The 26,220-nt window shown below is 45.5% G+C and overlaps 1 protein-coding gene across 1 annotated transcript in view; it reads right to left on the bottom strand.

Annotated features, from left to right (window-relative positions):
* Positions 1 to 3,641: 3,641 nt before the first annotated feature.
* The window catches only part of RPS6KB2 (ribosomal protein S6 kinase B2), a 31,661-nt gene continuing 9,082 nt past the window's right edge, over positions 3,642 to 26,220 (bottom strand). The window contains exons 6-15 of the mRNA XM_066587990.1: positions 24,148 to 24,205; positions 23,965 to 24,065; positions 23,744 to 23,834; positions 21,540 to 21,630; positions 18,726 to 18,833; positions 18,580 to 18,642; positions 15,608 to 15,685; positions 12,941 to 13,045; positions 10,700 to 10,794; positions 3,642 to 7,405 (exon numbers count right to left, since the gene is read on the bottom strand). Of these exons, the coding sequence (XP_066444087.1) occupies positions 7,294 to 7,405; positions 10,700 to 10,794; positions 12,941 to 13,045; positions 15,608 to 15,685; positions 18,580 to 18,642; positions 18,726 to 18,833; positions 21,540 to 21,630; positions 23,744 to 23,834; positions 23,965 to 24,065; positions 24,148 to 24,205 (902 nt within the window). The 3' untranslated portion in view covers positions 3,642 to 7,293. The remainder of the gene's footprint in view (positions 7,406 to 10,699; positions 10,795 to 12,940; positions 13,046 to 15,607; positions 15,686 to 18,579; positions 18,643 to 18,725; positions 18,834 to 21,539; positions 21,631 to 23,743; positions 23,835 to 23,964; positions 24,066 to 24,147; positions 24,206 to 26,220) is intronic.

The following is a 26,220-nucleotide window of genomic DNA, read 5'->3' as shown; positions in this document are numbered from 1 at the left end:
TTGACAATGAGGTCTGGTAGGTTCTCAAATGAACAAAGCAGAGGTACAAAACTTGGCTCCAATGGAAAGCATGTGGTACAAAGTAAAAATCCTCAAAATATATTGTAATTAAATATTTTCAGTAGTTTCCCACATCATAATTCATATTTGGTGGCCCAAAATGTGAGGTTTATAGCTTAAGCGCTGCTGATGGAGCAGTGGTCCTCCAGCAATGGCTTAGGAGCCACATGTGGTTTGTGGCCCCTTGCCATGGGAGTCCTGTGTTATGACCATATGTACTGGCAATTGGCATTATTGTAGACCGATCCTGACCACCAAACAGTGCCAATTTGAATTGCATAATGCCAGTGTCACATTTCATACGAAAATGTTTGGATTTCACAATTTTTTGTTTTTCCACATTCATGTTAGGGCTACATGGTGACTTTGGGCATGACACACCTTGCCAAAAAATGCAGTGTAGGCCTGCTGCATCACACCTTATTGTAAATGACCGTGGTCATGCTGCGAGTTGCTTTGACCCAACAATCTCCAGTAGGTTTGGTTTTCTTGTGATTTTCAGGTCAACTTAAGAGTCACAACGCAACCACACCCATACATTAGAAAGTGATGTAGCATGGCCATGGTGCAATCTATGGCTACATAACACGTCACACCCAAAGTTTCCATGTTGCTGTGGCCTGAAAATTTCTCTCCTCCATATTTGAGTTTACTGAGACCATCACCCAAGTTGAATATGGGTCCCAAGGTACAAAAGTTAGGGGATCTCTCTGTTAGGGCATGCCCAATTTCAGCACTAGGAGTTCCAGGAGGGGTCACTGGGTACTAATATGAGAGGTTTAGCAGTGAGCAATACAATATGACATGTACAAGAGGCTGGAAACTTGCTCTTCATCAGCCAGGAGGGTACAGGGCGATAAGAGGCATCAATGCAAGATGGGAGCTATGGTCTGTTAGTACATGTGCGGCAAGCTACATCCACTCTTCCTGCACTGAGGAGTTACAGCAAGACAAACCCGGTAATCTTGGGATGTAATATTAGTGTTGCATGGTTGCTTTGTGTGTAATGACTCTGCAGACGGTTTTCAAGTTTCTCGCTTGAACACCCCTGTTAAAGGGGTTTTCTAGGTCTTAAAAATTGCCAGGCCAGCTGTGACTGTACGGAGCAGGAAAGAGTGCCATGCATTAAGCAGTGGCCATGTGCGGTACTGTAGGCACAGCTCCCATTCACTTCATATATTCCTAGGTAATTAGCCAGATTTGCTTTTTAACCCCTAAAAGGACCAGGCCATTTTTGCTTTTTTTTTCTCCCCACTTTCAAAAAAAAAAAATCATAATATTTTTCTGTCACCATAAGGGTACATTCAGATGACCGTATATCGGCTGGGTTTTCACGCCCAGCCGATATACGGCATCTCTCTCTGCAGGGGGAGGAGGCTGCCTCCTCTCCACCCCACTGCACTATTTTCAATGAGGAGAGACGGGACAGGGCGGAGCTAATTACCGAAACTTTGCCCCGCCCCGTTCAGCTTCCTCTCATTGCAAATAGTGCAGAGGGGCAGAGAGGGGGAGTGAGCTCAGAGCACTGCGCCTGGCTCTTCCAGCTTCCTCCCCCTGCAGAGAGAGACGCCGTATATCGGCTGGGCGTGAAAACACAGTCGATATACGGTTGTCTGAATGCACCCTCACACAAAGAGGGTGTTTTTTTTTTTTTTCTTTGCAGGACAAATTTTAGTTTTCAATAATGCCATTTAAAGTATCATAATGTATTGCAAAACAGGAAAAAAATTCTAAATGGGGTGAAATGAAAAAAAACAAAAACAGCTTTTTTTGGGAATTTTGTTTTTACAGTGTACATGGTGCAGTAAAAATAATGTTATGCTGTGGGTCAGTACAGTTGCAGTGATACAACAACAAAAAACTAATTGTATTAAAAAAAAGTAAAATCTCTTATTTAAAAAAAAAAAAAAAAGCCTTTAGTTGCCATCTTCTGACCACCATAATTTATTTTTTCATCAGTGGGGCTGTGTGAGGGCTTGCTTTTTTTGTGGGGTGAACTCTATTGGTACCATTTTGGAGTTATATACCACTTTTTATAAAAATAGGAAAAGTGGGGGTTTTCAAACTTTTAATATCTTTTATTTCTTCCAATAATTGAAAAACCTTAAAAAAAAAAAAAACTTAGCTTGATTATTTTTGCCCCATTGGGGACCTGAACTTTCCATCACTTGGTCTCTTATACAATATACTGAAATACCTCAGTATTGCAGTACATTAGATTTCTGCAGGCACCCTATTAAGCCATGCCACAGATTAACAGATGACATCAGATTTAGCTCAAATACCAGTAGTTGTCAAAGACCCTTGGCTCCAGGGCCTGCTCCATACAAACCCCGCACACATCCAATATACTTGTATCGTGTGGAGAGATTAATGATCGGGGAAAGCTGGGAAAGGCTTTATTGAACCAGTTAGGGCTCTTTATGCATAAAGCAGCCAACATAACGGCTTCTCTTGTAAAAAATAAAATAAAGAGTTTGGGGTGAATTGCCTAATTTTGAATTTAAAGTTCTACTGAATCCTTCCCCGTAAAACTATCAGTTTGCTCAACCCCTCCGGCTCTAGAACACAATGCCTGCAGAATGGATGGCGTGTTCCATCTGACAGCCCCCCCCCCCCCTTAAGTAGTGCTATGATTTAAAAAAAAAAAAATGCTGTACGAAATGTGTAAGTTTCATACGGGGATAGTGTTACTTATTTCTGGACGAGTAGTCATCTCATCTGGAAGTCTTTTAGTGTTCAGGATTTTTGCCTAGTGAAGTATATAGCCGCTCCTGCACTGATGGGGGTCATTCGCTGGTGTAATGAAATGACTTTCCACTTCCTGCTGCAGATGGTTCCTGTAGTGTGTGGATGACATTTAGGCTTCTTCCACTTTGCATGTACTGTAATGCACTGTATATCTTCCGCCTACAAGGCTGTGGGGGAGAGTCATTATCATATATGCTCCATGTGAACATCTCCTTAGTAAGGTCTCTGCAGAGCTCTAAGTTTATGTTCTCATCACATTTTTACTGTCCAGCGCGGTATAGGCGGCTGTCACACCTGCGTTAGGGTCAGTTCAGGGTTTCAGTCTCTGCTTTCTATTTTTTTTATTTTTATTTTTAAACCCCAAAAACAGAGCAAACAGAAAGGCTTCAGCCTGCCTCTGTTACGGTAGTTTTGTTTGTCTGAAAAATAGCGCCATCTACAGAGTAATTTTTTTTCTGTCCAAAAAAAAAAACTAAATAAAATGGAAAACTTTTTATTTTTTTTTTTGCAACCCCACTGAAAGTATTGGGAAAAAAAAACCCATTTCAGTTTCTCTCCTCCAACCATGGAGCAGAGAGGGAAACCCTGAACTGACCCTAACAACGGTGTGAGAGCAGCTTGTTTTTTTGGTTTACTTTTAACAGAGCAGTAAAAAATAAAGTGACCTACCCCTATAAATCCTTCTATACATATCTGATGGGCATCCGCAGGGCAGCTGCGTAGCCCGTGTCCAAACAGTGCAACCCCTCAATGACCGTTAGCAACCGCTGCTGCAATATGTTGTGTGAAATCATGTTTTTTCACAGACCACAAAGATATAAATACACAAGTGTAATAAATTTAGTTTTTATTTCCTCTCTGCAGAACACATGATCACGCCGGCTGCACAGAATATAACAGCGTCAGGCCGGATTCACACGACTGCATTTGGGCACACAGTACGCCGTGAGAAGAACCCATTCATTTCAATGGGTTTCTTCAGAAGCGCGTATTTTGTGTTTGCACTTCCGTCATTCAAAAAAAAAAAAAAAAGACGCAGCATGTTCTATCTTCCTATGTATTCACACAAGGAAATAGAACATAAGAAGACTAATTAGGCTAATTAGCCATTTCAATGGCTGCAAGTTTTTTTTTTTGCACATGCAAAAACACAGCTGCGCACACAGATACACAACGACCAATGCGCAAGGCACGAATACGCATCCGCTCGTGTGAATCCGGCCTTAGTCATTATATACCACCCCTTCAGATATGTTACTACGCAGGTTCAGTGTAGAGTTTCATTCTGCCATCAGATTCCATAATACATGTTAGAATCGGCCAATAAGAGACCACAGGAACAGCCCTGCAGGTAGAAGCAGGTTAGAGGTAACAGGTGACGTCTGGGACCAGGTAACAGGCTCTCTTTTATTTGTCCATGGTTTGTACCTGTAGGAGGGATTTTAACTAGAGATGAGCGAATATACTCGTTTCGAGTAATTACTCGATCGAGCGCCGCGATTTTCGAGTACTTTCGTACTCGGGTGAAAAGATTCGGGGGGGTGCTGGGGAACAGAGGGGAGCCCTCTCCCCCCCCCCCCCCCACTCCCCGCTGCAACCCCCCACTCACCCACGGCGCCCCCCGAATCTTTTCGCCCGAGTACGGAAGTACTCGAAAATCGCGGCGCTTGGGCGAAAAAGGGGCGTGGCCGAGTAGGTTCACTCATCTCTAATTTTAACTCATTCCCATTCAAGTGTTGGAGTTTTCCTTTACGATACAGCCCATTGCCTACTGTACAAAAGTGAAACAGATTGGGGGGAAGGGGGGGGGGGGGGTGTTATTTTATCTAAACCGGGACATCCCCTCTAAGAGACATAGTATTGTAGGCACATTCTTTCCTGAACATGACAGCCTACAGCCTAAGTATGGGCTTTTCATGACGTAGCGGTTAAGGGAATGCCCTTACAACTTAAGGGTGATGGGTGCATTAAAGTGCACCTCTAAATGAAGGACACACTGTCCTAAAATCAGAGAGAGGGTGGGGTGATTATTACCTACCGTTCCTCCAATTTGTTGGCTCTGGGTCCTATTTTTGGCCTTTCAAGATGGCTGATGCAAACTTCAGACTACCTAATCCCCACAGCGCATTAGTAGTGGTTACACCACTAATCCACTATTCCTGCTCTTTGATTGGCCAGGATGCTCATGTGATCAGTTCTAACCAATCAGAGAGCAATGTCCATTAGTTTGAAAATTGGATTGGCCGCCTTGGACAGCTGGAAACCGGACCCTGAACCGGCAGATCGTAGTGACAGCAGAGCCGTTCAACTGCAGGTAATATACCCCCTCCAGTCCCGAGAAAGAATTCTGCCCCCAAACTGGTTACTTGGAGTGATGTCACTATTAGTCATCTGTTTACCCATAAGATGTAATACCATCCATTTAAAGGAGAAGTCATGAAAAGCTATTGAAAATCTTGTGCTGTTATAAGGCTAGGTGCACACTACTGAACCATGCATCGTCAATCCACGGACAGCACAAGCCCCCGTTTTACGCCTATGAGGCTAAAACACATGGATGATACATCTCCTGACCTGTCCTGTTGTCAGCCGTTTCATGTAAGAGAAACCATACATATCAACACAGGTCAATGTGCGGTGTCCATGTAAATCGGACAAGACACGGACACCAGTCCATATGTGGCCTTATGCAGATTGCCCCCACGTCTCTTAATTGCACCTCGTGCTCAAGGCTGGAGTGCAGGAGGCCTCAATTAAATTGGCACTATTAAAGTCTATGGGTGACAGAGGTAACTCTTGGGCACCCGTTACAGACCCCACTTAACACCCTGTAAATAATAGCTGTGCCAATAACACAATGTGGACACTCTTAGGCAGTTTTAATACTTCCGAGATAATCGCGTGAGATTTGTGCGTTGCATGACGCAGAAATCTCGCATGAATACGAACCCCATTCTTTTGAATGGGGTCATAAAGATGAGCGGCAGGTCCCATCTTTGGCCATGCCCTTGCATCGCCCTAGGGGCACGCAATGAGGTCTGCCCCATTGAAAACAATGGGAGACACTCTGCGATCCTCCATGGTGGTGGCGGATTGCTACTTATTCGCTTGTTGGCGAGCGCGATATTAGGCCGTGAAGTTAGCTTCAGCTATACATTAGTATGTACCTTATATTAGGAGGTTCTAAGACTCCGGGTGATATAACACTAGAATATAATAGATCATACAATAAATATATCACTTGGTAATCAGCAGCCCGGCAATACGGGAACGTTAGTAGCTCTACCGGAATCAGTTTGTATGGCAACATTCAACTCCCATTACATGGAAAGTATAAGAGTGACTGCGTGCATCTGGTTCTGGGAAACGTGCCCGTCTGCTCATCCAATACTGGGTGCTCGCTGTCGGAGTATTATCCCCCAACAGATCACATCATACCCCCGAAGAATGAGAGCGGTTATATCCCAGGAAGTCGCATTGGGACCATAATAGCTTGCAGCAAACAGCAGATTCACATTTGCCGACTCTTCTACCGGGGTTACTGCCATATAGTGGGAGGCAAATGACATTTTGGCACTTTTTTTTTTTTTTTTAACCCCCACCAATCCCCCTGAAGTCAAGAACTACAGACAAGAGGACAGCAAAAGCCGCTGCTCTTATGCTAACATCAAGCAACTTCTCTTCTACGGCCATTATGGCATCTGCTTTGATTACCGTATTATTTGGTATGCACACAGCGGGGCGGCCTTGTGTTCCAGTAAGGCCGGTTTCACATCTGCGTCGGATTCTCCGGTTGAAGGTTTCGTCGAAGATGCGGCTGAAAATACCGGAAGGAAAAAAAAAAAAAGCCGCTGCATGCAGCACTTTTTCTTCCATCCAGAAGCCGGGTAGCTGGGTGTAAAGCGGGTAGGCCCCATTATAGTCAATGGGTCTGTCTAAGGCTGTTTGGTTCCATCCAGAGATGGAACAGTTTGGCCGCGGGGATTCCCTTTTCCTGCTCCCCGAACGGACCAGAAAAATGGAATCCCCCAACGCAGATGTGAAAGCACTCTAAATTCCCTTGTCTGCACCAATCATCACCCAAAATGCTCTGGAATGTACGCCATTCACGTTACTGTGTTACGGACCTCTGTGGGTTATACAGGGGAGCTCATTCTTCCAGTTAATAATTTATCTTCCGGCAGGGGTCACATTAGAAGACGACCGGTAGGCCCTTCTGACATGTCTCTATGAGCAAATGGTCTCAATGAAGTAATGCTGCAGCATCCTAGAACTAGATTTCATGGACAGCATTTACTAAGACAGTCATGTCAGGAGAGGCGACAGATCCTTTACGTTGTAGCATTATTTACTGAAAGTGTTCTTTCCCTGAGTGCGTTTACAGAGCTCCGAGGAATCTCCAACTGCTACCGCGGTCACCAGGAGGCGCCATGAAGAAGCCGCTGACTCATTTCCGGGTCACATATTGGAGATTAGTCCGGTTCACAGACCTTGTCGCCCCTTAGATTTCCGTCCTCGTGATGAAATTGGGAGAGGCTGAGAGGATTCTTGTGATGGTATCTCATTCTGAGGAATGGAAGGAAGACTTCCAGGGCTGTAATAAACAAGACATGACACATTAGTCTTCGGGATGTACGGCATAGAAGCACGAGGTCAGTTACCTTTTATCACCATTTCTCTATAAATATAACTTTTGGTTATGTTTGGTCTTAAAGGGGTTGTCCCGCGCCGAAACGTTTTTTTTTGTTTTTTTTCAATAGCCCCCCCGTTCGGCGCGAGACAAACCCGATGCATGTGTTGAAAAAAAACAAACGGGTAGTACTTACCCGAATCCCTGCGCTCCGGTGGCTTCTTACTTACCTTGCGAAGATGGCCGCCGGGATCTTCACCCTCGGTGGACCGCAGGTCTTCTGTGCGGTCCATTGCCGATTCCAGCCTCCTGATTGGCTGGAATCGGCACACGTGACGGGGCGGAGCTACGAGGAGCAGCTCTCTGGCACGAGCGGCCCCATTCAACACGGAGAAGACCGGACTGCGCAAGCGCGTCTAATCGGGCGATTAGACGCTGAAAATTAGACGGCAGCATGGAGACGAGGACGCCAGCAACGGAGCAGGTAAGTGAATAACTTCTGTATGGCTCATAATTAATGCACGATGTACATTACAAAGTGCATTAATATGGCCATACAGAAGTGTATAGACCCACTTTGTTTCGCGGGAAAACCCCTTTAAAAGGCCCTCATGTATTAGTTGTTCGCCCCCATATGAAGTTCCTACACCGAGTAACAAACCTGTGCGTATATGAGGTCATGATTATAGTGGCGGATGCGGTGGGCAGGGTGCTAGCAGCAATGGTGTGACATCTTGTTTGCTTTAAAGTCTGAAAACAGCTTACCTCTTGAGTGATGTCCGCTGCATCTTACATCGCCCTCCTGCCCACAGCCAGGTCGGATTCAGACTGGGAAATCTCACAGCGGAATCAGACCCAGTGCCCCCCAGAGACCCTATACTCACCTGTCCGGATCCACTGCAAGTGTCTCATGCGGCGAGCCGGTGTGCATGCATGTTACAAGGCATGATGCGCCTGTGCTGGGCTGTGACGTGGATTCCCACGATGCTTCCGCAGTGCTTACTGCAGTAGTGCCACGAGACAGATGGCTTCCATTGACTGCAATGGAATCCGTCTGTGCGATGTTCCGCGATTTTCTAAATAGAGCATGCTGTGATTCTGCCCCGCAAGTGGAAAAGTCGCAGTTGATTTCCGCTCATGGGCAGGGAAGAATCTTAACATAGGTCTATGAATGAACATTGCTGCAGAATTCGTGGCGGGTGTGACTGCCTCTGCAGGGGCACGGGTCCACATCCCGCTGTGAGAATTCTCGCAGCAGGGTCCGACCCGGCTGTCTGCAGGCGGCCATACTCATTGACTCTAGTACAGGGTCCTTAGTTAAGCCCATGTGAAGCTTCTGAGCTCATAAGATTCTGCAGTTAGTACAGACTGACTCACAGCCAGGAATGCCATAGAGCCGGTACAGGAAGGGTGACTCATACAATGCCACGCCATTTAGTCTATGTTTAGGTGAGGAAACCCGATCTTGTTTAGCTAGTGCCAGTAAGGCAGGTTTTGTATATTTGTAGCAATCAGTGATTTCTTGGGAAAAAAGCATCCGTTTTGTTGAAGTGTAGGGAAATTCTGTAGGTAGGACGCAAAGGCATGTAAAAAATTCTGCAAGGCTCAGTGTGGACTTTGATGTGGAATTGAAAATGGCTCAATTCTGACAACTTTGCATCAAAATCCGCATGTAGACTGGACTTCATTCTTAGACAGGCAGTCTTGCATCGGGGTGCGTAATGGCAAACATCGGAGACGAACATATAATGTATGTGTTAAAAGGCCAAAACCTAATAGTCAGAAAATCACTGCCGATAGGATGCATATAATTCAGCCAGCTGAAGGAAGGGTTAACAAGCAGCAGCGCAGGAAACAGGATACCGCACCGACAAGGCGCTCACACCGAGGAGGCGAGGGGAAACTTACTAACTGTAAATCAATAGATTGAAGCTGCCGTCTAAACTGTGGCTAGATCTTCCGGAAAGGAAATAACATTCAACCGCTTTGTACGCAGAAATAATGAATATTTGGCTTTCACTTAAAATTGGCACCGTACTTTATAAAAATTACATGTGCATACACACCAAAACAGTGCTTGGCGGCAAACAACAAGTACGCAATGTCATTGTGTACCGATGTCTTCTGTGGACACCATGCAGCAAATGATAGCCATCTGAGCCTAGCCTTAATATGATAGCCAATGTGATAAGATACCGTTTCCCTGAAAATAAGACATACCCTGAAAATAAGACATTGCATGATTTTCCGAGGATGAAAAATGATTTTTTAGGCTTTTTGAGGATGCTTGAAATATAAGCCCTACTCCAAAACTAAGCCCTGCTGACAGTTAATTAAAAAAGGCAATTTAAATAGTGTCCAGGCAGCTATACATGTAAAAAAGTTAAACCTTTTTGAACAAAAATTAATATAAGACACTGTCTTATTTTCAGGGAAACACGGTAATTTGTACTTTTGCTAGTCATCTACCTAAAATTAGTTTTTTTGTGCTGTGAAATCACTCTAAACTGATGACCACTAGGAGCTCCCTTACTTTTAACTGGCTGTCCACTGCCTCTTATCAAATGAAATCCCTCAATACTAATAGTGACACAGAGCCCAATTACAGGACGTGGAGGTGGTTGTTGTCTTATGTTGCCCCATAGAGGCTGCTGCAGAGAGAGAGGCAGAAACTCAGACACTGCTACAGACACACGGCCAATAGCAAGTTTTACTGTGTCAAAGCTACTGAAATTCATCTACACTGCTCAGTAATGCTGTACACTGTCCTCTATGATGTTGTTATAGATTTGTGTGTTAGAGGATTAGAGGGCAGAATCTGCTGGTTTTTCCATGTGCAGTACGGGAGAACGAACTGGTCTCCTCCCACGAGCTCAGGGAAAACTAAAAATTAAAGATGGAGCCTGCAAAGAGGAAAACTGGTGAAAATGCAGGATACTAGTCATATAATGGCCACAAATAGTGTTGGTTACTCATATACACACGTGGCAACTTATTTGAAAGTTACCTGAAAGTGTTGGAACGCTTTTTATGGACCTCAAGTTCACAGATCAGCATAGAAACTTGTATTTTAGGGATGAAGATAAAAGAATCACTAGATCTGGTATATGACAAGACGCTTGTAGCTTTCTAATTATAATAACCTGCGTTGAGTTTCACTTCAAAGATGGAATCTTTCTTAGTCAACAAATGACATCACTGAACTCATTAGAATAAATGCTACTGAATCACCAAAACAATACGCAGCCAACTACTTACCTCTGTTGTTGAGGGAGGGATGACTGATGCCACGATTGGAAGCTGAAGACCTCTCGAAGACTGTCCAAAACAGATGGGGCTATGTATGTGAAGCCCTACAGCAACAGAAAAAACAGTGAAGAACACCTATACAAAAGGAACATTTGCAGGAGACATACGGAGTATGGAATACTTGGCGGCCTTCCTCCAAAATACAATGGTCCTTATAAAGCTACCTGGCCCCCCCTTGAAGACATACTGGATTCGACAGGCTCATTTCCTACTCACCTACCCAGTTATTACATTTTTGATCAACACTACTGCCAAGTCCCTTTGCAGTCTGTCTACTATATCCCTTCAAATATAGCAGTCTGTTTGCTATCCGTCTCCCTCTTACCCTCCCCTGACGCCCCTTATCGGTCTTTTAGGTTTTCTTTATTTGTATTTTTGTTGCCTATTCTTGCTCTATATTGGGTCTCCGTGACCACATTTCTACACCAACATGTTCTCAAACTGGACATTTTCATTCTTCATAGTCAGACTGTTCTATTATGGAGCTGGGCCTCTCCGTATGCAACTGGAGCAATTGTTCTATTACATTACACCTTACGAGTATAGAGAAAAAGCAATAAAAATACAGTTAAAACAAAAAGGAACATTTGTCCCCTTCCAACTGTGTCATCACATGCCAAGAAGACAATAAGCGAGAACTTACTAAAAATATGATGTAAACAAATACAATTTTATTGTGCAACTCCAGATGATCGTAATATTTCAGGCAACAAAAAGTCCTTCATCAAGCTAAGCCCCTGGTGGCGAATCTATGGCATGTGTGCCAGAGGGGGCACTAAGAGCCCTCTGCGGGCACATGAGCCATCATCTGGTCGCCATGAAAGGTATTACCAGCCGGGATGCCACAGCTCCCGAGCTGGGTCATCAGCAGCACTGTTAAGGGTGCACACACTGATGGCAGTCTGTGCACCTGGGATCCTCTTACCCTGACCTCTCCTCCTTGGTTCTACAAGAGGAGAGAAGTGAGAAGTCCAGGCACACACACTTCTGCCAGCAGCAGAGAAGAGGTGCAGTGGCGCTTAGGCTACAATGGGGAGGTAAATATATGCGTTTCAGGGGTGAAGGGGGTCACAATTACTACTGGGGTGGACATAGGGGACACTATTAGTAATAGTGTCCCCTATATTGATCTCCGTAGTAATAGTATTACTACTAAGGCCAATATAGAGACTACTATTACTACTGAAGCCATTATGGGGCTGATATAGGGAACACTATTACTACTGGGGCTACTCTGCACGTGGCAGCATATCTCAAGTTGACTTAGGCTATGTTTACATGTTGCGGAAATCCTGCAGAATGGCAAGATACGTGGCATTTACGCATCCAAAAAACAGTCAAAAATCCAGCTTCCAGTTCCCAGCGACCTGGTTTGGTGCTGCTGCTCGAGTGAGGCCACTGGGAACCAGAAACGGAGGAGCGCTGACAGCGGGAGGAGGTGAGAGGGATCGCTGCATAGTATGAAATCAGCTGCGGGTACGCCCCGCCCCCTGATGTATTGGTACTGTGATAAATAAGTGGGTTTTGGGTTGCAGTTTGGGCACTCCGTCTCTGAAAGGTTTGCCATCACCGAGCTAAGTGATAAAAGCTTGGGATAATGCTTGCAAAAAAGGGTAATGCAGGATCAAAAAAAGGTAAACTGATGTGTGCATGAGCAGGGGACATAGACATCAGTTTATCCCTTCTGGATCCTCCATTACTGTTTTTCGGAACAATTAAAATCATCGTTTAGCTTCATGAAGGGCTTTTTGTTGCCTGAAATGCCGATATGGTCTTCTGAAGTTGCAAAATAACATTGTACTTGATTACATCACTTTTTGTGGCTGCTTGCCTGCTTTAAATCTTGTTTAACCCTTTCCAATCCAATTTGTATCCTGGTTTTCCTAGGGGGCTTACTCTTTTTCTGCTGTTATACAATGGCGCTATCTGCTGGCTAAAGCCAGTACTGCATGAGGTGACACGTTGGATAGGCTCCGACAGCAGGGAGGTTGGCAATATACAGTAAGAGAACCCCGATGGACGTCTTCCAACATCGGAGCTGTACAGCCTTAAATCATAATGTCTTCAGAGGTCAGACAGTGGATTGCAAAGGGTTAATTTCAAGCGACGGCCAGCGTGGCTTTGGCAGAGCGCCACATTCACACCCTCTCTGGGGTCGGGCCCCCATTTACTTTAGAACGCATCACTTACCAAGAAGGCCTGGTTAGCGCTCTCGCTGATGATCGCATCAGGGCTGTCTATAGGAGTCTGTCTTGTGAAGTGAGAAGCAAAGTGACTTGCATCATCCTCTGACAGCTGCAGGAGGGCAAGAAAACAGTTACCTTCTCCGTCGCACTCTATAGGTTTTTTTTTCTTAATGTTTTTATTGAACTTTTTCCAAAAACACCAAAGTAGCCTCCAAGCACAGGCTGATCACAAGTGATCTCCACAATCTGATATGCTCATAGCTTCTGTTTAATGACACTCAGACACATCAATTTGATGTCAAGAGAAACAGACTTGAACTTTCATTTAGCAAAACATTAAGACGTCCTTGTTGCCCATGGCAACCAATCAACGCAGTTCACTTCTCAGCTGCTGAGGTAAAACGAAAGCTGCGCTGTGATTGGTTTCTATGGGCAACAAGGACCATCTTACTGTTAGACAGTTGCGCTAAACAGGGCCCAAATGTTTTATTCTGCTGTAGCCGTTGCTATGGAGATAGACAAAATGTCTGACAACGAAGACAGATTTTTGTGTGAGCGTTTTGGGTCCTTGATTTTCATGTCTACCAGCAGGTTATTAGTGGCCAATGTCATTTTCAAACAAAATTTGGAGAAGATCCACCCACCATGATCTGCGGCATCCCAGAAGCCATTGCAGTCAGTCAGTCTGGATCCATTAAAAAGTGTATGGCAGGAATGTGATTGCAGGCTCCATGTGTGCCCAGTGACAAAGGGGGTCCCACTGATCACCGCTGGAAGAGGGGGAGGGGTGGAAACATGGCTGATGTTGTACAAAACTTTGAGTTTGTTTCCATTGATATCAAATTTCTGAATCAGGAGTGTCATTAAACGGAGTTCTGGGGGTCTCACATCGGGGGGGGGGACCTCTGTAATAACCCGGTACATTAGGAGCTTAGGCCTCTCAGTAACAGAACATGCCACATCGAGCTTCAGCAAAACAGAACATTAAATCCCAAGTAGTAAGACTACAGGTCTGAGGAGGATTTTATGTCATTTGTGATGTGCGGCTCCGGGGGCAAAGGAAAAAAAAAGGGCTGTAAAAGGTCAGATGACCCGAGGGAATAAGCTCTCATGTCCACGAGTGACCTGCAAAAGCCATTTGCGGGAGATCGCGAATGTAATGGTTTTTCTGCGTGGATGTACTGTGGATCATCCATGTGGAAAAAAATCTCCAACCCGACCTCCCAGCCTTTTCCCCACCTCCCCAATTGATTTTAACCTTCAAATCTGCAGTGCGTCCACAATTGTATTTGTGGATGCACTGCGGATCGTCCGCACACATTGACTTCTATTGAGCCCGTCCTCACGGAATCCGCACTGGAATGGAGCGTGCTGCGATTTGGTTTACGCACAAAACGGTCTGCAAATCAAATCCGCATGCTTAAATTCAGCTGCAGATGCCAATGCTTCCCTATGAGCACTTTGAGTTGCGGATCTTCTGCGCGGGTGAGTCATGCGGATTCCGCGATTCAAATCTGCCCGTGGTCATTGGGCCTAAGGCCTCATGTCCACGGGGAAAAGAAGAGTTAAAATCTGCAGCGGATTTTAACTCTTCTCCTGCCCGCGGATCCGCACCCCATAGGGATGCATTGACCACCCGCAGCTAGATAAATACCTGCGGATGGTCAATAAAAGTGAATTAAAAAAAAAATATGGAGCATGAAAAAATCTGGACCATGCTCCATTTTCGTGTCTCCCGCGGGGACGGCTCCCGCAGGCTACTACTGAAGCCTATGGAAGCCGTCCGGATCCGCGGGAGACCTAAAATAAGAATAAACTTACCCGCAGCGGACCGTGCAGATCTTCCCTTCTTCGCGGCCGGATCTTCTTTCTTCGGCCCGGCGGATGTGCCCAGCATGCTGCCGCTGTGCCGAGCACATCCGCCGGCCGAAGAAAGAAGATCCGGCCGCGAAGAAGAGAAGATCTGCACGAACCCCTGCGGGTAAGTTTATTTTTATATTCAGCGCTCATGTCCGCGGGGCAGGAGGGACCCGCTACGGATTCTACATGGAGATTCCGTAGCGGGCCTGATTTTCCCCGTGGACATGAGGCCTTAGGGAAGAGATGAGGAGGAGAACAAAGGGAGAGCAACAACATTTAAACCTTGTGCCATTTATTTTTGTTTCTACTTTATGATGCTGAAGTATGGCGGGACCTGGGAAAAAAAAAAAAAAAAAAAAGACCCTGAAAAGACTAGGTGGTACACTGTACCCCCAATGGACCCAATTATAAATGAGTCGCCCATCATATGTTCCTGGAACCATACTGCCCAAACAAAGCAGTCCTATACGGCCAGACGTACATGTAGTGGCAATATTGCAAGCTTTCCCAAACAAAAAAGACGTTTCACCCATTTTGCAATGAGGTGCCCACCCACTCCATTTGCATAGGGAATGAAAGTTTATCCAGAAATAATTCAAAAGGGGCCCACAGACAGCGGCTACAAAGACGTTTATGACATTCTACCATGCATTTAAAGTGGGTAGTGGTAAAAGCCATGATTTTGTTTCAAAAGTCCCTTATGATTGGGCAACTCCATAACCCAGGCACGAATATACATTTCTTAACCGAGTGGTATTCAATAGGCACCCAACTTCCAGATCAAGATGCTGCACTCAGTCTGCATGCTCACCAGGTTAGGCTTGTAAGGTGGTTCAATTTTACAAAGTAGTAGATCTTCCCAGTGGATGTGTCTGAAAAACCGATGTTTCTGCATATTAAAAGGAACACAAAAGGACAAGATTTCTTGTTACTTACTGTAAAGTCTCTCGGTTGTTCATTGGGGGCACAGCTGAAGACCTTTGTATATCTCCTGCCACTAGGCGGCGGACAAGCAGCAAATAAGTTGACTCCACCTACCGGCTATATACCCCTCCTGCAGCCACTTTGCTAAATCCGTTTGTACACACGCTGAAGGAGAACAAAAGCCTAAAGGCCAACTGCATATACAATACAGTGAAGGAGGAATCTCAGAACAGAGCAGCCTCAGAAGATGCACAGGTACGCACCCTGGAAAACCTTGTGAAAGTATGCACCAAAAAATGTCAGTCTTGCAAACCTGGACAGCAAAAGTATTATGGGACACTGCTTGGGATGCACCTACCGCGCATGTGGAAAGAGCTCTTACCCGGAAGGGAAGTGTTGAGCGCTTGGCATGGTAGGCCTCCATGATTGCTGACCTGATTCAGCGGGCGACGATGAACTCTGAGGCCGCCAGGCCTAGACAAGGTCCATCAGGGATGAGGAAGAGAGAATCCGAACAGCGGAAGGATTCAGTGCAGGAAAGCTAGTGCGTGGATGACATCAAGCTCGTGCAGACAACGTTCCGTAGGGTATGAAGGCTCCGGACAGAAAGAGGGCAGCATGATGTCCTCGTTGTGATGGAAGGAGGAGACCCCTTTGGAAAGGAAAGATGGAACAGGGTGGAGGAATACCTTGCCTTGATGAAGCATCAGAAAGGAAGATCTATAAGATAAGGTGGCAGGCTCAGATGCGGTGGATTGAAGGTGACCTTCCAAGATAGACAAAGGGAAATATGCATATCAGATCAAAATGAGGTCCCACTGCACGGTTGAGATGGTCAGGAGGGGCAGAGTGTGCCAATACCGAAAGGAAAGTATGCATCGCGGATTTGGAGGCTAGGGGGCTTTGGAAAAGGACCAATAGGGCTGATACTTGGCCCTTTAAGACACTAAGGTTTAAGCCCATATCCATGCCTGATTGGAGGAAGGAAGGGATTCTAGGAACAGGAAAAAAATGCGTTGGAGATGATATTTTTTGCATTATCTAAAGGCCTTCTACACCCTATGGTAGTTGCGAGAGAAAGAAGGTTTAAGTGCCCTTAGCATAATCTGGACAATGAGTCCATGAGTCCCAGCACTATCAAGACTGGGTTCAATAGCCACGCCGTCAGATGTAGCATATGCAAATGCAAGCTAAGAGCTGGGCCCTATCGCAGCAGATCCTAATTGAGTGGCAGGGGCCATAGGGTGTCGACTGGTATGGACACGAGATTGCTGTACCAAGGATGACGTTGCCAGTCTGACGCTATGAGGCTCATTGGGACGCCCCCCCATCTTGGGTTTCTTGAGTAACCGTGGGATCAAAGGTGTAGGTGGAAAGGCATACAGGAACTAGAACAAATTCCACGGAAATTGCTAGGGCGTCCACTGCCAATGTTTGAGGATTGTGAGTCCTTGAGACACAGGGTGAGCTGACTGTTGACCAGATGCACATCTGACATGCCCCATTTGGCGCATATGTCCACAAAGACTTCTTCTTGTAGTGCCTATTCCACTGGGTCTCTGCTGAGGAAGTTCACCATGCAAGTTTCCACTGCCGGAGAGTGAATGGCTCAGATGGCTGGGAAGTGCGTCTCTGCCCACTGGAGGACTTCAGCAGCCTCATCAATAATGCTTCCTGTGCCACCGAGGCTTTATGTGCGCAACAGCCATCTCGTTAACAGTCTGGACATGGCTTGGGTGACAGCCAGAATCTGAGACCAATGAGTCGGGGGTAGGCGGATAGCTCCAAGTTTCAGGATGTTGATGTGGAGGGACGATTCAGATTTGAACCATTGTCCCTGTACTGTTACGGTACCGAGCATGCCACCCCCCAGCCTAAGAGGCTGACATCTGTGGTTATCACTTTCCAGCGAAGGAGTAGGAAGGACCTTCCCTAGGAGAGGTTGCGTGACATCAGCCACCAAAGGGGAGAAGGATGGACCAACTAAGGTAGAATCACGGACCCATCCAGGGACAGGCGCGATCCGTTCTGCTGGCTAGAATGGTCCGTTTACGTGGATGAGTGTGGAATTGCGAGTACAGGGCTGCCTCGAATGTGCTACCATAAGCCCCACTACCTGCTTTCCTTAGCAGATGGAGACTGGAGTGCATGACTGCAGAGTGTTGCTGGAGAAGAGTGAACGTCCCTCTCAGAAATTGTAGCTTAGCCTGAACTGTGTTGAAGAATAGGGAAAAGTGAGCTGCCGTGATTGGGTCAGATTGGACATCGGACAATTGATGATCCACCTGAAATGCCTGAGTGTCCAGTGGGGACCCAGGAAAGGGGATGAGAAGGGGCTGGACACAGGGTCCTCACACTTGCCTTTCCTGGAGGGTGAAGAGCCAGGTGCCATGGCATCAAAAAACAGCCTGATCCTCCACTGTTTCCTCGTCTCTCTTTGGTGAGAGGGAGGGGAACCCCAGGGATCCAAGTGAGAGGATCTTTGCTGATGAGTCAGAGAAGCAAGGGCTGCTCTGTGCAACCTTGCCTTTGGCAGGTAGAGCAGGGAAGTTAGTGGCAACCTGATGTCCCTCAGTAGAGTGATAGGGGGATTCTGTCACACTGTGCACCCAAAAGTCCAAGGAATTCCAGGATCTTGAAGATCTGCTTCCTATGGACAACTAAAACGGATTTAGCCAAGTGGCTGCAAGAGGGGCATCTAGCTGGTAGGAGTAGTCAACTGTTCCTTTGTTTAGTGTCCACCTCCTAGTGGTAGGAACTATACAGCTGCGTTCCCCAATGACAGCCAAGAATCATGAAGTAATTTCTTCGACTTTAATCAACAGGAGGGGTGAAGATTTAAATGTGACATTATGGTACCTGTATGTCAGCCACATCAGCTGGTCCAGATCCAAGCCTTTGAGATGGGTTTTTCTTCAGGAGCTGAAAAGAAGTCATCATGATTGACTTAAGAAAAGGTTACAAAAAGCAAACAATCAAGAACAAATGAGAACTGGATCTGTTACCTTCCTCAAGAGATCACAAGCATCCGGTGTAAGATAAGGAGGAAAAAATGGTTTTCCCTTTAAAATCTTGTCAGTGATCTTCTTCCTATTGTTTCCAGTAAAGGGGGGCTGGAATTACACAGGTGAAAGGAGAAAGCATGTGAAAGCCGTACCACATCACACAGAGACATATCGGCCGATGAATAAGGAGCTCTACACCACAACGTTACTTTTTGGTACCATTTTGCACTTCTACAATCTCTATCATTTACACTGCTTGATGCATTTAGTCTTTTCACCATGTAAACATGTGGGTGGGATTCAAAGTTACTCCCAGTTTCTGTCTTGTGAACGGCCTGAAGTTTCAGCTTTCAGCCAGAGGCTACTCACTTCGGTCCCGTCTTCATCCAGTTCTGCTTTTGCTGCTGCATCCGGCTGCCTAATGGGGGCTTTTCTGGGGATACTCTGTAGCTAAGTCCTATCCCTGTATAGAGGTTACAGGGTGAAAACCAGGAAATCCCTTAGAATCCATGTCCTAGTCTAGGCAGCAGCAAACTGGTAGTAGCCATAAGGATCCACATCGCTCCTTAACCCTTTCCAATCCAATTTGTATCCTGGCTTTCCTAGGGGGCTTACTCTTTCTGCTGTTATACAACAGCGCCATCTGCTGGCAAAAGCCAGTACTACATGAGGTGACCTGTTGGATAGGCTCTGACAGCAGAGAGGCTGGCAATATACAGTAAGAGAACCCCGACGGACATCTTCCGACATCAGAGCTGTACAGCCTTAAATCATAATGTCTTAAGACGTCAGACAGTGGATTGGAAAGGGTTAAAGGGGTTTTGTCATTAGAAGGAAAAAAAATAAAATCAATACTTACCTATTCCTCACCAGGCAGTCTTCTTACCAGATCTACTCTCACCGATCTTCTCCTGGCTCGTGCAGTTACCCGGGTCACCTCACCTCCAGCCGGCTGGATCCTCTTCTTGGAGTGTCTATTAGCTAGAGTTCACTTCCTGCAGGGCAGCGACCACTACGAGTGACATAGCATTCACTGCCTAGCAGGGAATGACAAAACATAGTCAGCCTGCTTTAGCACGCATGTGCGATCTCTCGATGCTAGTGTTTCATATAGTATATGAAATACTAGCAGCGAGACATTGTGCATGCACGCTAAAGCAGGCTGACGATGTTTCAGCATTCCCTGCTAGGCGGTGAAGGCTACGTCACTAGTGACATAGCATACATTGCCCTGCAGGAAGCAGAAAGCCGGCGATGGATGCTTCATGACAGGAAGAAGAGGATCCGGCCGGCTGGAGGGAAGGTGACCCAGAGGAGCCAGGAGAAGATCAGCGAGTTAAAGATCTGGTAAGAAGACTGCCTGGGGGGGGGGGGGGGGGGGGGGGGGGAGAAAGGGAATAAGCAAGTATAGACTTTTTTTTTTAAGTGACAGAACCCCTTTAAAAGAGGTTTCCACCAGCCAACACATTAACTGTCATGTGAGCTGTGTTTAACTCCCTCTAGTTTTGAGCCCAGGGCCTCATGATGCATATACCTTATGAGCCGCGTGGTACATGACATTGTTGCACACCTACAGAAGTACAATTCAGTGGTCGTCATCCAGGACTACACAAGATCCACTTTAGACACAACTAAATACTTGTGGAATGACGAGACTCAATTTTCAGAAACAAAATCATTATATCATGAGTCAGGCATCTCATGTGGAGTGCATGGACATAAAACAAAAACTAACATTTTTCATCAAATTAGAAAGAATTATTTTGTTATTCTATTTTCGCAACAAAACATTGACCAAGGAAATGTATTTTTCTAGTCTGGTAGTCAATGTGTTAAAATGTCTTCACAAGCACTCTCTCCTTAGTGGTTGCTGCTGACTAGGACAAGAGACTGCTGCAGCCAATCCCTGGCTAGCGAAGGTCACTACTGTGGACAGTGATTGGCTGCAGCAGTCACATGTCCTGGTCAGCAGCAACCAGGAAGGACAGAGCTTGTAGAGCAATTTTAAATAATGGCGAAACTCCTTTAAGAATCGTAACTAAATAGTCAAGATTAGAGATGAGCCAGTATACTCGCTAAGGCACATTACTCGAGCAAGTAGTGCCTTAGCCGAGTATCTCCCCGCTCGTCTCTAAAGATTCGGGGGCCGGCGGGGAGGAATGGAGGGGAGATCTCTCTCCCCCCCCCCCCCCCCCCCCCCCCCGCAACTCACCTGTCACACGCGCCGGCCCCCGAATCTTTAGAGACGAGTGGGGAGATACTCGGCTAAGGCACTACTCGCTCATCTCTAGTCAAGACCTACCATATATGTGTAAGGGTTCCCAACTACAACAATTGTTTTGTATCCAGCAGCGAATATCCTATACATTTTGCCTCTTCCCCAGCAACGTATATCTCCAAATGAGCTTTGTGCTAATTTATGGATGCAAAAAAACTGTTGTATTTTGGGAAATGAATATATTTTATTTGCATCTTTTGATGTATTGCATTAGAAATAATTTACAGAGGACAACGCAATCATCCCCGTAGGAAGCCTAATAACCTGAGACTCACCCCAGGCTATACATGGCTACCAGACTGAAGATGGTTTACATTCTAGTTACATTCAGGGAACTTGAAAATGATGCATTACAAAAGTGAATGCTACTTTATTTCTTAGTGCCACTTCTTCAAGTGATAGTCACCGCTACCGGATCCATGCTGATCAGGCACTGGTGACTTATTTCTGAACTATGGCGCTAGTTTGCAGTTGGATTAAAAAAAAAAAAAAAAAAAAGTGAACATAACGGATGTGAGATAACACTGGACACTCACTGCACCAGTCAGCATGTCATACAACAGGATTCCAAGACTCCACCAGTCCACGGCCCGGTTGTATCCTTTGTGAGTCAAGATCTCCGGAGCCCTGGAAGATGGAAAAGGCAAGAATCTGGTAAATGATGCCTAGAAGTTCTATACATGCTCAACCGCTTCCAACACGCTGCCTACAAACCGTTCATTATGTACAAAGGGTTCATGTTAAATCCTTATGTGCAGTCTGTTGTCTCATGCGGTTATTGTTCCAGACATTTTCTGCCTTCAGTTTACAGGACAGAGTAGTCAGACAACCCCCTCGTCAGCTCTCATAAGGCGACACGTTGGTCAACTTGTCACCCAGAACAGTGTCTCCCAACTCCAGTCATTAAGGCCCCCCCCAACAGGTCATGTTTTCAGGATATCCCATAGTAAGAACACCTGTGGCAATGTCTGAGGCACTGACAATAATTACATCACCTGTGCAACACTGAGGAAATCCTGAAAACATGACCTGTTGGGGGTCCCTGAGGACTGGAGTTGGGAAACCCTGACCCAGAAGGTCCACCTTCCATCTGGGCTTCCCTGGAAGAGACCCCTTTGCTCTTCTCAAATCCACTTACTATACAAGGGCAGCCCTTCCTGAATCTTCATGCCAGAATGTTTTCTGGTATTAGTGACTAAATGTTCAATTAGCAAGTTTAAAACTGAGAAATGTAGCTTCATGGCAATCTACCTTACATACTCATTGAGCAAGATAGAGGCATTGATTTCCCCAAAAAACGGAAAGCGAATGTAAAGCACCTTTCTGTTTTGCATTAAAGTCAATGAGAGAGGTAAGCAAACTGAAGAGCTTCTGTCTGCCTTTGGTGTTGAATGGATTCTTTTTTATCAGTACACTGCAAAGCAAAACAATAGGTGACCTCAGAGGGAGGGGGAGGGGAAAGAAAAGCCTAAAAGGCCCATTTAGACAACGATTCGCTTAAAAGCCATTTTTGAGCAATAATTGCTGCGTCTAAACACGCGTCCACCGTGCACCATTTGTTCATCGATGACTTAGCAAGCTAGAAATCACCTATGACTTGTGATCAGTTCCTGCTCCTGGCTCTTCCATCCCCCCCTCCCTGCAGATGAGGACACCGTATATCGGCTTGGCGTGAGAACCGAGCCGATATACGGTCGTCTGAATCCACCCTTAAAAAAGACACCAAGCACAGGTGTGAAGCCACCCTCCACCACCGCTTCTCAAATGATATTTTGTGTTATTTTTTTATGTGAAAAAAAAAAAAAAACCTTCAATAACAAAATTTTCTACAAATTGGAACACACCATTACTCTATGGCAGGTCCTAAAGTAGTGTAAAGATGTGAAAATGAAGATAACTGAATCGGAAGCCAATGTTAAAACATGTCAAAATCTGCTTTGGACTGCTTAAGTAACACAATTTAGGTTTTAAAATGACATCTCTGGTTCCCAGACGTGAATATTTAAATCTGTGGAGTCACTCAAACATGCTGTGCATTCAAGGTGGCCCAAGAGTTTTAAGGCTGATTTCAACAACAATTTTCACTCAAAAATCATTCAAACCTGTCTTTTGAGCGATAATTGTTGTCTAACTCCAGTTACATTGTGCAGTTTTCGTTATGCTTTCGCTCATCGTCGTCTTCAGCATGCTGAAAGACAACGATGAGCCTTATCAGGGATTCACAGTGGGATACAGCTGATACTACTGTTTCAGCTGTATCCCGCTCCCTGATGAAAGGCGGGGTATGAACAACAGAGCGGTCCAGCTGCATTCTTCATACAGCTGGGCGCTCCGAGCAGAAAATAGCTGGATGCAGAAGACAAGCGGCCCCGCTTGTCTTCTGCATTCCCCGCTCATAGCGCAAGGTGATCGCTCAACGTTTCCGCTATCACATTGCGCTGAATGCACACAACGATTATTGCTCAAAAGTCGTTTAAAAGACATCTTTTGAACGATAATCGTTGTGTCTAAACCAGCCTCTACTGAGAAAGAAGCACACAGGAAGAGTGCAAACAAGAATACAAAGACTGCCATCTGAACACTGGAAACTGTTGGAAGCTGCGATCTCTGCTCAACGAGGTGTTAATAGTGACTGACAGGATGTTTCCACTGTGATCACAAGCAGAAAACCCACAGAATGTATCATTTAATAAAGGGTGCACAACTTAAACAAAACAGTCCTGGCAGGAACAGAACTTACATATACTCCACCGTCCCGCAGAAGGTGTGCGTCACACTATCTCCGTGAATGGACTCCTTACACATTCCAAAGTCAGTGAGTTTGATGTGACCTAATGAGCGAAAAAGGTAGAAAGCCACAAAGACATAAAGGATGGCTAAAATAACGGGTCTTCACACATTTATATAGACAGATAATAGCAATAACAGAAAAGTACACCCGTCCAACCGTCACAGACTTACCACTGGCACCAAGCATGACATTTTCTGGTTTCAGATCCCTATATATGATCCCCAGAGAGTGCAGGTGTCCAAGAGCGAGGGCGATTTCCGCCAAGTACAAGCTGTTTAACAAAACAAATGATAGATCTCAAATGCAAATAGAGACACACGACTACAGTACAGCTTAGAGGCAGGAGGACGTACCAGGCCGTATCCTCCATGAAGATGCCTTCCCGTTCTAAGTGCAGGAACAGTTCCCCACCTGTAGCAGAAAGATATCGCATGAAAGTTATTAACAAAGCTTCGGGTAAACGTGCTCTATTAGGAAATTGGTCAGGAGGGGTGTCGTGTCTCCTTAAAGAGAGCACCCAAAAGTGTGTGGTAATACCTAGGGGTTGAGTGGGTCGGGGAGGGGGCATAGTCTCTCCCCAAAGAGAGCCCCTAGAAAGGGTGTGAGAAGATACCCGAGTGGTGAGTGAGGAGACATACAGCCATGCATGCTCCTCTGGGTAATTTATGCAAATAAGATGGAGCAATACCTCCTCTGCAGCACCACCAATTGGATGACAGCAATCCTTCAAATCAATGTATGACCCTTTATACAGGTCTTTATAAGAATGACTAAGAATAGGAAACCAAGCCAGAAAGCCATATATAAGGGGCAAACCTCCTGAAACAGCTGTCTGTATGGTTTTCTGGCTTAGTTTCCCATTCCCAACCATTGTTATAAAGACCTGTATTAAGGGTCTGACATTGATTAGAAGGAATGCTGCTATCCAATAGGTGGTGCTGCAGAGGTATTATTCCATCTTCCTTATTTGCATATTAGGAAATTGAAATTGCGTAACTTGTTGGTACATCCTTATGTCAGTTCTTCCTATCAGACCTTGTTCTCCTTGCTGTAGCCGCCAGGATCTTTCTCTGCTGCCAAGCAGTAGCAGGCCACCCTGCGGGGTGCCATACTTGCTGCTACTGCCCTCATGCTGGGACGGTGTTTTCCGGTTTGGCTCTTTGGTTACTGACCAGGCTCATCTGCAGTGGATATAACAAGGCTACACACTGCTGTTACAACAGATGAATCATTTCAGAGTTATTTCCCCCTTCAGTGTGACCCGTTATCTGTACAATTACATGGAAAAACAAACTGAAATGACTTAGGGTAGGAAAAAAAATAAAAATATTATATATATATATATATATATATATATATATATATATATATATATATATATATATATATATAGTGGTTGCATACTAAACTACACAAAACTAATATTTTGTTCATGTACTCTTTGGCTTTAAGAGCACTCAGTCTTCTTAGGTAGGTGACTACCAGCGTGGCACATCGTGACTTGGCAATCTTTGACCATATCTCCTTGTAAAAGCGCTCCAAATCTGTCAGACAAGAGCATCTTGTGTGTAGCGCCCCCTTCAGGTCACCCACAGATCCTCAATGAGATTCAAGTCTGGGCTCTGGCTGGGCCATTCCAAAACTCTGATCTTCTGGTGAAGCCATTCTTTTGGTGATTTGGCGGTATGCTTTGTCATGCTGAAAAGTGAAATTCCTCTTCATCTTCAGCTTTTTAGCAGAGGCCTGAAGGTTTTGTGCCAAAATGAACTATTTGGAACTATTCATAATTCCCTCCACCTTGACTAAAGCCCCAGTTCCAGCAGCAGAAGGCCCCCCCTCATAATGCCCCCTTCACCATCTTCACTGCGGTTCGGTGGTCTTATGGTGATGTGCAGTGTTGGCTTTACACCAAACATACCTATTGGAATTCTGGCCAACAAGTTCTCCCCCTGGTCTCATCAGACATAACCTGTTCTCACAGACGTCTGGCAGACTGAGGTTTTTGGTAAAACATATCCGGGCTTGGATGTTTTTCTTTGTTAAAAAAAGTCTTCCATCTTGCCCCCCTCCACCACAGCCCAGACATATGAAGAATACAGGAGATGGTTGTCACATACGATACACAACCAGTACTTGCTGGAAACTCCTGCAGCTCCTTTACTGTTGCTGTCGGCCTCTTGGCAACTGCCCAATTGCCTTCTGGTGTTTTCAGCAGTTTTTGATGGCCGTCCAGTTCTTGGTGATGTCACTGTTGTGCCACATTTAATCAATCAGACCCCTATATGTGCTGTAAGATCTTTACGGACAAACTAAGAAAAGGTCAGGAAAATCCCCTTAGAAGAGCTGAACTTTATATGGGGGGGGAATCAGAATCCCTATAAATAATGGCAGCGGAGTGCTGACTACTACTTATCAGGAGGTTAAAT

This window comes from Eleutherodactylus coqui, chromosome 13, assembly GCF_035609145.1.
Source record: "Eleutherodactylus coqui strain aEleCoq1 chromosome 13, aEleCoq1.hap1, whole genome shotgun sequence".
Taxonomy (NCBI): Eukaryota; Metazoa; Chordata; class Amphibia; order Anura; family Eleutherodactylidae; genus Eleutherodactylus; species Eleutherodactylus coqui.
This window is presented reverse-complemented; position numbering and strand designations above follow the sequence as displayed.